The 14,982-nt window shown below is 34.0% G+C and overlaps 1 protein-coding gene across 1 annotated transcript; it reads right to left on the reverse strand.

The window, feature by feature from the left end:
• Window positions 1–1,687: 1,687 nt before the first annotated feature.
• Window positions 1,688–5,114, reverse strand: LOC148205624 (uncharacterized). Its single transcript, XM_088104894.1, has 6 exons — window positions 4,724–5,114; window positions 3,648–3,844; window positions 3,349–3,359; window positions 3,021–3,209; window positions 2,793–2,883; window positions 1,688–2,339 (listed from the first exon to the last, which is right to left on the reverse strand). The coding sequence occupies exons 1-6, from the start codon at window positions 5,041–5,043 to the stop codon at window positions 1,942–1,944; spliced, it is 1,206 nt and encodes a 401-aa protein (XP_087961020.1). The 5' UTR covers window positions 5,044–5,114; the 3' UTR covers window positions 1,688–1,941.
• Window positions 5,115–14,982: the final 9,868 nt, after the last annotated feature.

The following is a 14,982-nucleotide window of genomic DNA, read 5'->3' on the forward strand; positions in this document are numbered from 1 at the left end:
GTTTCTTTATATAACTTGCTCAACAAATCATATAAATACATATAAGAAATTAAATAAATAAATAAGTACACAAAAATTAGGGTATAGAAAATGCTAAGAACAAATTGCAGAGCAAAAGGATGATAGCATTTAGAAAGAAATAGTCTAGTTAAAAAAATGCAAAACAAACCGAAACTCTAATCTTATTAAAACAATGGAATCCAAATTTGTAAAGAAACAAATAGAGAAAAGAAATAAGCTTAAACGTGAACGGATCAAAGCACTATAAGCAAGATATGTAAAGATAAAGTAGCAAACCATAAATCATGAAATTGGGAAAAATAGTTATTTATGAAAAGTTGCAGAGCATGAGGAAGAAAGGACGGTGAAATCACAATATTGATTCTCTGTCATTCGATGCTGACAAATCTGTGAAAAAGACTACGGAAAATCTGGGGAAATGACACAGGAGTCGACTTCTGCCGAAGGAATGGATGTTGAGGTGTAAAAAAATTAGGACAGTCACTGACAATGATTGGGATTTGTCAAATGATATATAGAAGCAGGATTTTGGTGTCTGAACGTAGCTCAGAAGTATTAGTGCAGTGGATTTTATGAGATAAATAAGGACAAATCTCCTCTTTCCAAGTGGATTTTATAAAATTAAAGTAGTGAAATTATTTATTGATTTTCAAAATTCATTAATTATTTTAATTGAACAAAAATATTATGAGCCTAGATTTATTAGGGTATTGCACTAAAGAATTGTCAACTTGTATAGACATGTTTACGACCAAAACTAATATAAAAATTCAAGATAGTAATAAAAATATTTCGGTTTTGCCTACTTTCAGATTTTTATTGTTGTCATTGTATTTTCATGTCAAAGTCATGTTAGTATCTAATATGATGAGGATTCTTACATTCTTACATGGAATGAACTATCTTTCATATGATTTTAATGCAATATTTGTTATTTTAATGCATCATAAATTGAGAATAGTGATTAAGTTAGTTTAATATTTTTTTAGAATTGGACATGTAGTGATTATATCCATTTTAGAATTGGACTGGATTGTCAGCCCACATCAGTCATGTGGATATACATCGGCACAAGCTGAATTCACAGTGCCTTAATACTACTCCTAAACTGACGCAACCAAAAGCTGGTGAAGAAATAGGACATATAGGTCTTGCAAGCAAAGTATCATTGAAAACAATGGACAATCGTGAACACATTTTTTTAAAATATTTTACACATTTCATTTTAATTTATAATATATCAACACAATAAATAATAAATTAATAAAAAGTAAATTTGTATCAAAATTTATTTTTTCAAAAATAACTACAATCCTCATGAATAGAAGAATCAGTGAACACAAAAAGAGGAAGGTAAGAGTTAACTAAATTCATTTAAGTATTTATGAGCTTGAACTCCTAAACTTTAACAAGAACAAGAATGATATTTAATTTTTAAAATAAGAATAATTTTAAAACCAATAAGATTAAACTTCGTTACCCATTTACTTGTAATCTAATCACTTAAAAAAAAAACTTATCTTCCAAAATTTGCCTACCTTATTCACACTAAAGTTTAGCAAGACTACCGAGGAAGACAATATATTCATGAGTTTTCAGACATGTTTCAGGAAGTAGAAATTTTCAGAAGACGTTAAAAAAAGTTAGAACCAGGCAGGCTTCCAAATGTTAACAAAAACAACATTACCGAGTGAAGGCAGTTCATATTTATTTACATGCTTCAAAACAACGACGAGCGTAGTCCACACACACCCTTTACACCGACATCAACACCGTTACCAAAATTCCAAGAGTCTAAGTCTCTTGGCCACTATCACCGTTAGTGTTACTAACATCATTACCATTACCATCACCATCTCCGTTATCAACACCATTACCAAAATTCCAAGAGTCTTGCCACTACCGTTACCATTATTTCGTTTACTGTTGTCGCTTACCATTGCCATTACCATTACCAAAATCTAAGCTCATTACCGATAACAACACCGCTACCAAACCTAACAAGATTCCTCGGAGGTATTTACTATCAAAGAAACTTGGTTTAGTGTTCCCATCGGCATCAGCACCAGCATCCATCTTCTCTTTCTCAGTATCAGATGATGAGAATATGTTCCGAAGGAAACCAGGCACCCTACACCTCCTTACCAATTCAATGACACTATCCTTTAAATTCCGCAGACGATCACTCATATTGGAAAACACGTTTCGCGAGTGAGACTTGGATGATGCTTCCATTTTTTCAGGTGTTTCAACTACTTCAGAAGCACAACTTGATAACTTTTCCACTTCCTCAGTTTCCTCTGCTCCAAATTCAGCCACTGAAACACAATTTGAATTAACATCTAAGCACTAAGAATGGATTATTTTTTAATGGCCTCTCCTATCAAACTCCTAAGAGTAGGGACAAAATTTTCACATCATGTGGTAATGTGAAAGCGGCATGACAGAGTTCATTCAAAAAGTAATGGGACAAACATTAAAAACAAGGACAATGCCTGAGTTCAATTCCTTGGATACTTTTTTATGTTGTTTTCCAAGTAGAATTGAACTACTAGAATTCTACCTTCGTAGTTTATGCTAAATTTCAATGTACACCTTTATTATGTGAATAACTGGAGTAAAACTCCACTTTTGGTTGGAGAAAAGTACTAAAAGCACTGAAGGAACAGTTCAGTTTTAAGTTTTGAAATTAAAAAAGAAAAAGTGAGTTTTCAGTTTTTAGAACGATCTATCCTACAGAACAAGACCCGTTAACTAGGAAATAGGATTACCTGTCAGTTCTGCTTGCAAGAGCCTGAAAGCAGGATTTTTCATGACTGCATTACATACATCTGGATCACAAGCAAGTGAAGCCACAGTAGCCTGGTTGAAACCAAAGACAAGTGAATTCTATCAATTAATTCAATAAATGAACCTAAACCTTCATTTAATAGCTTTTTAAATATCATTCACAAAACAAGATTGCTAAAGAGACTGTAATTTTGACTTCATCAGTTTACCTGAAATTTACAACTTGTGCTAAGCAAATGAAAAGCCCGAATTAGATGCTCTGGCGCTGAAGGATTTGAAATTGTGCCATTAAGTGTAGGAGACAGCGGAGACTTCACAACCAGGAGATGAATAATAAGAAGAATCGGGAGAAAAATATAATCTGAAAAATCAAAACATAAGATCTCAGATAGAGAGATCTATCACTAGATCTAATATCCCACAACATATGTGTTTCGGATGCGAAGGGCTATGTCGTCCAATGTCCTCACATCTTTCTCTGCTCGTATCCTGTATGTCCGACTCTCCGTTCTCGTTCCTCAATTTCCTGCTCCACACGGGTGGGAGACCTGCGAAAGATTCCGATGCCAAAGTCAATAGAGAGCAATGACGTTTTTTCGATAAAACAGTAGTAATAAATGTGCAGTGAATGCAACCTATCTACCATTCACCCTGGATCTGGATTTATAATTTTCGCTATAGGCTTGGGATTAGTGAAAAGTTAATCACGGGCCAAATTCAACCCAATAGCTTTTAACCTCAACTTACCTTAAACTTGGTTAATTAGGAACATGGCCGGCCGGTCTCCCAAAGTTTGACCTTTCGGCCAGTCAATCCCTATATGCGGCATGGTTAGCCGGCAGTATGACCGGCCGGCCTCATTGCTGTATATTCGGATGACGAGCGGCAAGGTCGCGTGATCGCAGATGTACGGACGTCCGTCTTGGTGCGCCCACCCCTTCTTGATGATAAGAAGAAGAATAGCGTGTTTGGTCCATTGTGAACATCCGGCCTAGCGTCGGTACAATGTGTCCACGTGAAAAAGAAAACCATCCTACAACTCGAAAACCAGCATGATTTAAAAGACAAAACTAATATCCATGGTCCCACGATTGCACTCTTGACCCAAGAAATGGAATTTACGCAGTATAACTTCATCAAGCATAATTTCTTCAAGACCAAAGTAAAATACTGGGAGTGAACTGATGACAGACATAGAACAAGAACATGTTTGGATAACTGTTGAACCCATTACAAAACTACATTCAGAAAAAAACATATATAAAGTATTATACTTCAAAAATGTGTTCAGCCAATCAAAATGGTTATCCAAACACGCATCAGGTTTAGCCGCACCCAAACTGAGACAATAATAATATATCAAGAAACAAGGATAAAATACGTTGAAGGAAAGAGTTTCAAAACGGAATAATAGGCAAAGTTAACAAAGGAAACAGTTTTTGTCCCTAGTATTAACAAGAAAAATTAATGAGATAAGATGCGAGCACTTCCTAACACTTATACTATTATTATGCTCAAACTTACTTTACAAAGGTGAATAAGAGCAAGAGACGAAGAAGGTATCATTTTCAATAAGATGTGGGTTTCCATATTTAGAAGAAAAAAAAGATTTGCTTAGAGAATTTAATTGCAATCCTCCCAATGTGTCGTTTAGACTATCAACATGAAAAGATTAAAACTTTCAACTTTCACTGATACTGAGCCAACAAACCCAAACGAAACACAGTTAAGAAGAAAAGGCCCTTACAGCAACCATAAAAATGTACACTTTAGAAAAACTAAGCACAGTTAAACAGCAAAACCAAAACAAAGACTTCAAAACAGAGATTGAAACCACATATACACAAAAAAAATAAGAAATAAATTAAATTTATATTACAACAATCATCATCAATTAAAAAAAATATTTTACTGATCAATGGCGTCCTTCAAGTCTGCAATGGCTTTCTTAGCTTCCTCCAAAGTGGGGACAGAAACGAACACCACCCTCGGCACAACCAAACCGCTGTTGTCGGCGGAGTCCCACTCATCCCACGATGCCGCCGTGTGCACCGAGACAACCTCGGCGGTCTTCGCTCCCTGCGACGGCACGCCAGCGACAGACAAGGGTGGCGACGCGTTGCGAACCGATTTCTCGGTCGGGAGCGCCACCGGAAACCCACGGAGACCCGACCAGAAGACGCCAATGCCGGTAACCTTCGCCGCCGTCCTCATAACTCCTCCGCCACCCATTTGAGCAACAAATGAAGTGAGAGTAGCACGAGAAAGGAATTCATACGTTGTGATCACTTTTATATATTCTACGCGGTACACATTCCTAAAAAATCAGCACAACATATTTTTTTTATTATCGCGTTATCTTATTTTAAATAGACGACGTTTAGTATTTCTATTAATTTTATATACTTTTTAAATAAAATATGTATTATTATTTTTCATGATGTGTGTACTTTATAATCTAAATGAAAATAAATCAGAGGAGCAATATAGATATAAATTTGAGTAAAAAGGGGGAACTAATTGTAGTAGGAAATGATAAAAACTTAGAAAATAAATGTTTTATTTTTTATTTTACTATTGTAATTTGTATACATGTTAGATGTTTGTAAGATTTAAAATACTATAATTTTAAAATACAAGTAAGAATAAATTGGATATTAATATTTGTTATAAATAGCGGTGGAAGCACTTCATTTATTTATTTTGTAATGAGTTTATTATTTAAAAATAATAAATAAAAATATCACAAACTGATACATTTGATAACTAAATATTATTTAACTACAAAATATAGTAAGAATTATTGATGTCAGTAGCTAAAAATGTTAAATAAAAATTAATAAAAAATAATTAGAAATTGTAAATTAATAAGAGAATATTGGAGTATTATGGAATTATAAATTATTATGATTCTTCCTAATTTTTAAAATTATTTATTAATTTTATTTATCTCTTATTTTTCATAATAATATAATAATATATGGGATGAGTGTCTCATTAACGGACACTCAATATAGTTAAGCACGTCACAAAAATAATCATAATTATTATTAGGCTTAATACCCTCTTTGGTCCCTAGTTTCAGGGGTTTATGTCAATTAAGTTCCCATTTATGAAAGTTATCTTAGTATGTCCAAAGTTTAGGAAATTAGCGTCAATTTTATCCCTTCCGTTAACTATTACGAAACGGAGTTAACGCGTTGATGATGTGGCAGTAATTAGTTGCAACGTGGCAATAGCTTGTTGTGAGTGTGGTGAGGTGTATTTTACTGAGTGTGGTAACTTAACATTGTGTAGGGCAGTGATTTAGGGCACAGAAGAAAGCAATAAGGGTCATCTTCTTCTTCTTCTCCATTACGCTGAATATTAAAGTTCAGTTGGCAGTAAGGGTCTTCTTCTTCTTCTCCATTCCAGAAATTTAAATTGAGTTGGCCGTAGGTTCATCTTTCGCGGTTCGTGTTGGGCGAGTTGGTGTTTGGGTCGTGCACAGTTGGTTGGCGAAGTGGTTCATCAGTGGTGGTTGTCTCGCTTTCAGCTTCGCGACGTACTGGCAATGTCTTTCAATCAAGGTTGTTCGTCTTGCTCATGGGGGAGCTCTCGTGGTGCTCCATCCAGGGGATTGGTTACAGGTCTTCAAATATGCCATTGTGGGGAGGTTGTTGTGTTGAGAGTGGCAAGAACAGTTAAGAACCAGGGGAAGCAATTCTGGGGCTGCCCTAATTACAAGGTTTGTAGTTTTATTTTTTTTATCAATTGTTTTGGTGATGAAGTAAATCTTGATGGTTGGATACTTTGAACAGCGGACAAGAAATGAAGAATTTCAAGGATGCAACTTCTTTAAATGGCGAAATGATGATAATGTAGATGATGGTGGTAGTATTATTGCTTGACAAAGGAGAAAGATTAATACTCTGGAGAAATCTCTTATGGATTGTCAAAAAAGGGAGAAGATGTGGTTGGGGATGGTATGTTTGATGGGGTTGATGAATGTCATCGTTTTATGTATTTTGTTTCGTAGTCCATGATGTGTTCTACTATGATGAACATCATCATTGTTTATTGCTTATTGTAATATTATGTTTTGTAAAGAATGACAAGAACAGTTTGGCCTTATTGTAAACAGCATATTACTTTGTGGTGTGAATTTAAATGTTGTCTCATATATTACTTTGTGGTGTGAATTTAAATGTTGTCTGATATATACAACATAAGCACTGTGAAGTTTAATTTGAAATACAAATAAAATGAAAAAGTGGTTTAAGCACAATCATCACTGAATGCACATCATGAAGAAGTGGTTTAAGCACCTCATAAGTGTAGATGAGGTAAGCTGGAGTGAAAAATATGAGTACCTGTAATACGAGTATAATCAGAAATTGACATTTTAAGCATTATAATCAGAAATTGACAGTTTATAACAACAACTAATTTCTATTGTAATTGACATTATAATCAGAAATTGGTCCTTTGAAATTGACATCGAAAAGATAAATTGTCATTAACATTGACATTTTAAGCATCCAAATACATATTATATTATAGTTAACAAAATACCCACATAAAAGCTAACAAAATAGGCACTGGAAAATGAAGTTCAAAGTACTACTGAATGTTTACAAAGAAGCGCTTAACTGTGTAATACTTAAGCTAAAGTTCATCACACTGTAATACCCACATCACAACTAACAAAATAGACACTTCAAAATGGAGTTGAAAGTGCAACTGAATGTTTACAAAGAAGCCATTAATGGCTGTAATACTTAAGCTAAAGTCCTGTTGTAGATGCTTGGGTTTGAGGTTCCTGAGGAGGTCCTGTACTTTCCTGGGTTTGTGCTGCCTGACTTGGTCCTGAAGTTGGCTGGGTTTCAGGTTGCTGACTTGCTTCACATTGGTTTGTTGGATGACGTTGTGGGCATGTATTTCTTTTGTGACCAAGTTCTCTGCATATTGAACACCTCTTACGAGTCCCATTTTGCTTTAGCTGTGTGTCATCCTTCTTCAGTTCCCAAGCCTCTAGCTTTCTCTTGTTTTTTGGTCTACCAGGTAAAGTCCTTTTAGGTGGGGGCAAAACATCAGGCTGAGGAGTGATTTCCCACAGTTGATCACCGTTGACAGGGTATATGATTGGGATGTATGTTTGTTGGTATGTTGACCTTGTAAACCAATTTGCCACGTAGTCTTCCCCATTGATGTTTAAGAAATTCATTGCAGCTAATGCATGACAGCATGGCATGCCTGTTAAGGTCCACTTTCTGCAAGTACAATCTAATTGGTCTATGTCAACCACATACTTCTCACCAATCATAGAAGTGTGTGTGACCTCAAATATTTTTTCTCCTGCCCAACTGCAATGACAGCCAAAGTAAGTAAGTATATAGAAACAAGAATTATAACATCAATATTCTTATGTGCAGATGTTCACATACCTAGGTAGCCAAAATTGAGTCATGTGCAATTCCTTTTGAAATCTTCTTTTTATCTTTGGGCAAAGATGACCTTCAAATGTACTAATTTTCTGTCTATTTGTTGACCATCTCTTCATGAGATACAAACGTATGTCTTCCATCATTGTAATGATGGGCTTACCTCTTGCATGTAATATGACACTGTTAAAAGCTTCAGACATATTATTCACTAAAGTGTCACATACAGCTCTACCCGTAAACCTTGAACGTGACCAAAATCTAACATAAGAAAAAAACAGTTACACATAATCAGGTACACATAATCAGGTAGGCACACATAATCAGGTACACATAAGAAAAAAATAGTTACACACATAATCAGGTAGGCACACAAACAAGAAGAATGAATTTCAATATATGTTACCTTGGTGGAATTGCAAGCAAGTGTTTAAATGCATCTGGATTTACATCTTTAATATTTCTCATCACTGTCTCCCATGCTGCAGGGTGTGTACATGAGGCTGCCTTCCATAATAGACGTCTTAGAAATTGGCCAGGAAATTTCTTTCTAAAATTTGCATAAATATGGCGAACACAAAATCTTTGCTCCACACCAGGGAGAAGTTCTTGTAATGCTGGCAGAAGTCCCTATCACAGTTCCAAACATTAAGTTATACACGGTATAATACAAAAGAAGACGGTTTGAAAGACATATAACAGCATTCAGCCACGTTACTTACTTTTTGTTGATCTGAAATAAATGTGTTAGTTGAACACAGCTCTACACCACCAAGGTCATCAATGAGCAATTGTAAAAACCAATGCCAACTATCCTTATTCTCCACTTCAACAACAGCATATGCCAAAGGACACATTTGGTCATTTCCATCTCTTGCAACTGCAGTTAACAACTCACCTCCATATTTTCCTTTTAAGAAACAACCATCTAAACCTATAATAGGCCTACAAGACACAAAGCTGTCTTTACAGGCGTTCAAACACACATACATCCTCTTGAATATTGGATTCTCCTCATTAGGTTCAACCTTCACTTTCACAGTTGAACCAGGATTAGACCGAACCAACTCATTTGCATAATCATAAACTCTTTTATATTGTTCTTTAAAATCACCCTCAATTCTTTTCAAAGCCATTGCTTTTGCCCTACAGGTAGTAGACCGAGAAACACCAATGTTCCACTTCTTAGAAACTTTGTTTTGCAGCTTATATAGATTAATGTTCGGATTATCTTTCATGGTCTTTTCTAGCCTCCCACTCAACCATTTAGAAGTCATCAAACGGATGTTAAATTCTCTACTGCATGTGTGCTTGTCTATAATCTTCCTCAGCTGCCATGTATCTTCAGCTGCCTTATATGCACAATATGCATACCATTCACATTTACCTTTTGCCCCACAACATCTGACACACACTCTTCTTTTGTCATTTTTGTAAACTTTTAACTTCCTTCCATTCTCTACTCCATACGTTCTTATAGCTTCTGTAAAATCTTTTTTCTCAGCAAAATATGTGCCCACTTCCCACTCATATTGCTCCATACTTTTGGGCATTGAAAAAGTACTGAAATCACCATACCCATCTCTATCATCATCATTTGTGTTATCACTTTCAACAATACTGTTCAAACTCTCAGATTCCCAATCACTTTCTGATAAACCCCGAGGTCCCCCAAGTTCTATTTGGTTACTACCTTCAAATACATCATCCATTTCATCTCCATCGTCAGTGCAGACATCATCTTCAGACCCACTCCAACTTCTAACATCATACTCATCAGCATGTACATCACCCTCACCCCGTCCATCCACAGCATTACCATCTACCTCAGTCACTCTCTCTACCTAAACTTGTACATGAGGCTCTACATAACCCACTCCCTCAGCCTCAACTTCAACCTCACCTTCTATCAGACCATCATCCAGATCACTCACTGCCTGAACTTCAACTTCTACATAACCTTCTACAGCACCATCTACTTCAGTCACTGCCTCAACTTCAACTTCTACATAATCTTCAACACCACCATCTTCATTTCCCACTGCCTGAACTTCAACTCCTACCTCACCTTGTACCACAACATCTACATCAGCCACTGCCTCAACTTCAACTTCTACCTCACCTACTACCCCAACATCTACATCAGTCACTGCCTGTACTTCAACTTCTACCTCACTTTCTACTTCAACATCTACATCACCCACTGGTTTAACCTCTGGTTCACCAACACCCAATTCAACACTCTCTCTGTCAACTTCTGCTTCACCACTAGGTACCACAATATCTGGTTGGGAAGAGTATTCCAACTCCAGAATATAGTCAGGCTCAGACACCTTGTGTATAACATAAACGTGACCTTGACCATTCAACATAGCAATATTCAGTACATGACATGCACCTTTGTCATCTAATAAAGGTTCCATACAATCTTCTAACACAGGACCACGACCCAATGAATACCACAAAGCCTTTACATTCCTATAACCCATCTCCTTAAGAATGCTTAATATTTCAAAATAACTCCATCGATCTGGATCAAATTTTAAAGTTGTGGTTTGACCATAGTGGTATCTGAATGTTCCATTATTCTCAAATTTCCCCCTATGGTGAAACACAATTTCAACGTCTGAGTTGGCCATCTAAAGTAATATAAAAATTATTTACAATTAATGATTGCTTAACCCATATCTTATGTACCCAAAAAAGAAGACAAACAAAGCAAAAACACTATTACAAAAGCACAATTACAAAACCACATCAGGGGGGACCACAACCCAAATGGCGCAAGAAAAAACAAAGCACATGCACAGATAATGGGGGACAATAAACAGACAAACCATAAACAAACTTTGGGGGGGGGGGGGGGGACCATGGTGAAAGCAACCACACACACATAAAAGGCTACCGTAAACGCACCTTCGAATCGCAAATTTTGTAATACTGACAAACGTCTCAGCACACCTTTCTTTGCTCGAAATCTTTGCTCGAAATCTTCCTCAGCAACAATCACTCTATCTACTCACTCTACTCGCCCACACTTCCAATTGCCCTAATCTCGCGTATCGCTCTGTGCCCTAAATCAGATTTTCCCCAAGTTAAAATTTCCATATTTTATATATACCAGAGTTACTTCTATCAATAACGTACACGTCACCACGCACAGTAAAATACACTCAGTAAAATACACCTCACCACACTCACAACAAGCTATTGCCACGTTGCAACTAATTACTGCCACATCATCAACGCCTTAACTCCGTTTCGTAATAGTTAACGGAAGGGATAAAATTGACGCTAATTTCCTAAACTTTGGACATACTAAGATAACTTTCATAAATGGGGACTTAATTGACATAAATCCCTGAAACTGGGGACCAAATAGGGTATTAAGCCTTATTATTATTAGATGAAATGATTGTGATTTACAAACCAAGTGATCATCTTACAAAGTGATCATCTTACAAAATAATTACATCTAAACATTGATAAATTTATTATATTATTATCAATTCGACTATAAATAGTTGCTAATTTAAAGTCATTTTAAAATTTATAAATAAATGTTTGAAATAAAAAGGTAAATGGTGATATTTAATATGTATTAAGAACTAAAATCGTGGAATCCTTATTGACATTGACATCAAGTGTTTTTTGGAGGTAACATCTAGGTTTAATAAAAGAGACAGGTAGGACAAACGACAAAGTAAAAACAAACATTCAAACCTTCAACACATTCGTTATATCGTGACATGTTCATTTCGAGCCGATAACCGAAATATGTTTTCTCTTTTATTTTTAAATAAAATTATCCATAAATTCATTATTTTCATCCTCATCAAATTAGAAGAGGTAACTCTAAGTTGTATCATCTATGAGTATTTTATATTGTATTTTTTCAAAAAAATAATTATTATGTTTTTTTCATTATTAATATATTTAATTATGATTTAATTATCATACATACTATTTTAGTAATTACGTTTAATAATATTTTAAATTTCTTTTTTTGGTTCAATATTAATTTAATTATATAAAGAAATTGCTTTTAAGATTGAGGTTAAAAAATTTTATTCTTTAAATTTTAGTAAACAATATAAGATTAGTTTAAAATTTCAACTCCAAAGATTTCATTGATGATGGTTTTAATCATTTAAGTTTGAATCTATTTTGGATATGTAAATCAAGTCTTTTCTTTAACAACAGTCTTTCACTCGTTTTTAATTCAATTCATGTTGTTAACATTAGTCTGGAATATTTATCAAAGGTTCTCCGATGTCAAAGTTAATTCATTTTCAGATAGCAAGGGAAATCAATGCTTAATTAATGTGTCGTCTATCACCTTAACTTGAACCCCTATTTATAAACTTTGTAATATATTTTTAATTAGGATAAACCTATTTACAGTCAAAACATAGATAATCGTGATTAAGCCTTTAAACATAATGATTTAAATTAATTAGTTGTGGCACCATGATCATCCGGTCTATTGCAAGAAATTCCTTTGAACTTAGGGTTGACTATTTGGCTAATAATCTACCAGTCAAGATATACTATACATATGCCTCCATGCTCGAGCACCGGCTAAGTTGCAAAAGGATTTATACTTTGAATGCTCGATGTTCTGTCGTCTTCTTTGTTGGTTGTTCGTGTCAAATTATGATCGTTGAGAGAGCCTACCATGATGCCTCGAACTTGACCCATGTCAGAATTTGAAACATTGGATTGTTTTGAACCATTATATGTGTAGAGATCTAACAATTGAGGTTTCAAGACGATTGATATATGTGCTTCTATAGATAGGAGTGAGCCTGACCCATCATCTCCTGTTGTTGTTCAACACACCACTAATTCTTAGGATGTTTAGATTTATTTTAGGCTCATTCAGGCTTTTACTTTTACTTTTTGTAAAAAGTATAGGTTGTCGTCATTTGGATAGGTTTTTGTAGAAACCATACTTGTATGCAATGATGATCATATTTTGTCTTAATCAGGTTTTTTCTAGTTTAGCTTAACTATCTTTAATTTTAATTTAATCCATCATTTGGAATCTAAGTAAATGTACTTGTTATGACTGATTCGTTTAATAAGGTCTTTGCCAAAAAAAATTCTTAATTGCTTTTGTTGATTGTAACGCGTGGTAGGGGTTTTATGTCTTGCCCTTAAGCACTTGTTTAATTTATCGATGATGAAACGTTAGGTAGGAGTCTTGTTGTCAGAACTCTTTCTTAATCAACAATTGTTAATACGATACACGATATGAGTTCCTTTTGAACTCCTCTTTAACCATTAAATTTTTCACAATCAAATTGTTCGGTAGGGGTTTTGTTGCCTTGAAAATATGATTTTATTGCTTTGGTTGCGTCACTAAAACGTCCCAAACCAAAATTCTTCTTAGGAAAAATGTTGGTGGTAAAAAAAAGTACGTTGGTCAAAGTTTACAAAGTTTAACTGGAGTAAAACTTAAGATGAGACACATTGCAGGTATTAGGCAGACTCTTTCATTCTTCAATTTTTTTACTATCGTGAATGATATTTCCTAATTCGACATAAGCTTGTAACGTCATTCACTTTTCTCCCAACTAAGTCTCCTTCATTGAAACTTCTCAATTTGACTTCACTATTATATTTTCGAGTTACTATTCTCCTACATGTTTCTACTTGAATGGTTACTATTCTCTTCGTTCGATAACTATTGTATTTAATTATGATCTAGTTATTATATATCATTTTAGTAATTACGTTTAATAATATTTTAATTTTATTTTTTAGTTCAATATCAATTATAATTATATAAAAAATTTCTTTTAACACCAAGGATAACGAATTTTATTTTTTGAATTTTAGTAAAATTGATATGATTAGTTTAAATGTTAACTTCAACATTTTATTGATCATGTTATTAATAATTTAAATTTGAACCTATTTCCACAATATGAATGGAGCCTTTTCTTCAACGAACGGTCTTCCATTGATTATTTTCGAATGCAGTTTCTATTTGTCAACACCATTGAGAATGCTTTTTAAAGGTCTTCCAATGTCAAAGTCATTTTGATTTAAATGGTAAAAACAAAAATACGTAATTAATCAATCATCTACCATCTACCATCTTATCTCTAATTTTTATTTATAAATTTTGTAATGGACTTTTAATTATGAGTTTAATTACAATCCAAATATAACTCATCCTGATTAAGCCTTTATTTAAAATGGTTTGAATTAACTAGTTTAAGCTTGATCATTCGATAGTCGTGACACCATGACCGTCCAATCTGTTGCTAGAAATTCTTTTTGAACTTAATTTTGATTGTCCGATCAATAATTGAAGGATCGAAATATAATGTATAATACCATTTATCAAACGTGCTTGAATATATTAATTTTTGTCAACAACAGGTGAGTAACGTACATTTTATTAAATTCATTACTTAGTTCGTCATATTCTTACTATTTTAAAAATTATAGAAAAAAATCATTTTCTATAATAAATATTATACCAACAAGATTACGAAACAAAATGACAGATTATCAGTGATATTACATTAAAAATGATAGTTGTGATTTAATTATTAATAAGTTAAAAATTTGAAAACAAAATCCAATTATAATTTTTTAAGTATTAAATTATGCAATTTTTGACAAAAGTATAATTTTTAAATGAATTATTTTGGTGATATCAAAATTGAATTGGTCACTAATTATTCTAGTAAAAACATAAACACATATGATAATTTTTTATAATAAAAATTAA

The sequence above is a fragment of the Vigna umbellata genome, chromosome 1 (assembly GCF_029865625.1).
Source record: "Vigna umbellata cultivar VRB3 chromosome 1, Vumbellata_1.0, whole genome shotgun sequence".
NCBI classification, from domain to species: Eukaryota; Viridiplantae; Streptophyta; class Magnoliopsida; order Fabales; family Fabaceae; genus Vigna; species Vigna umbellata.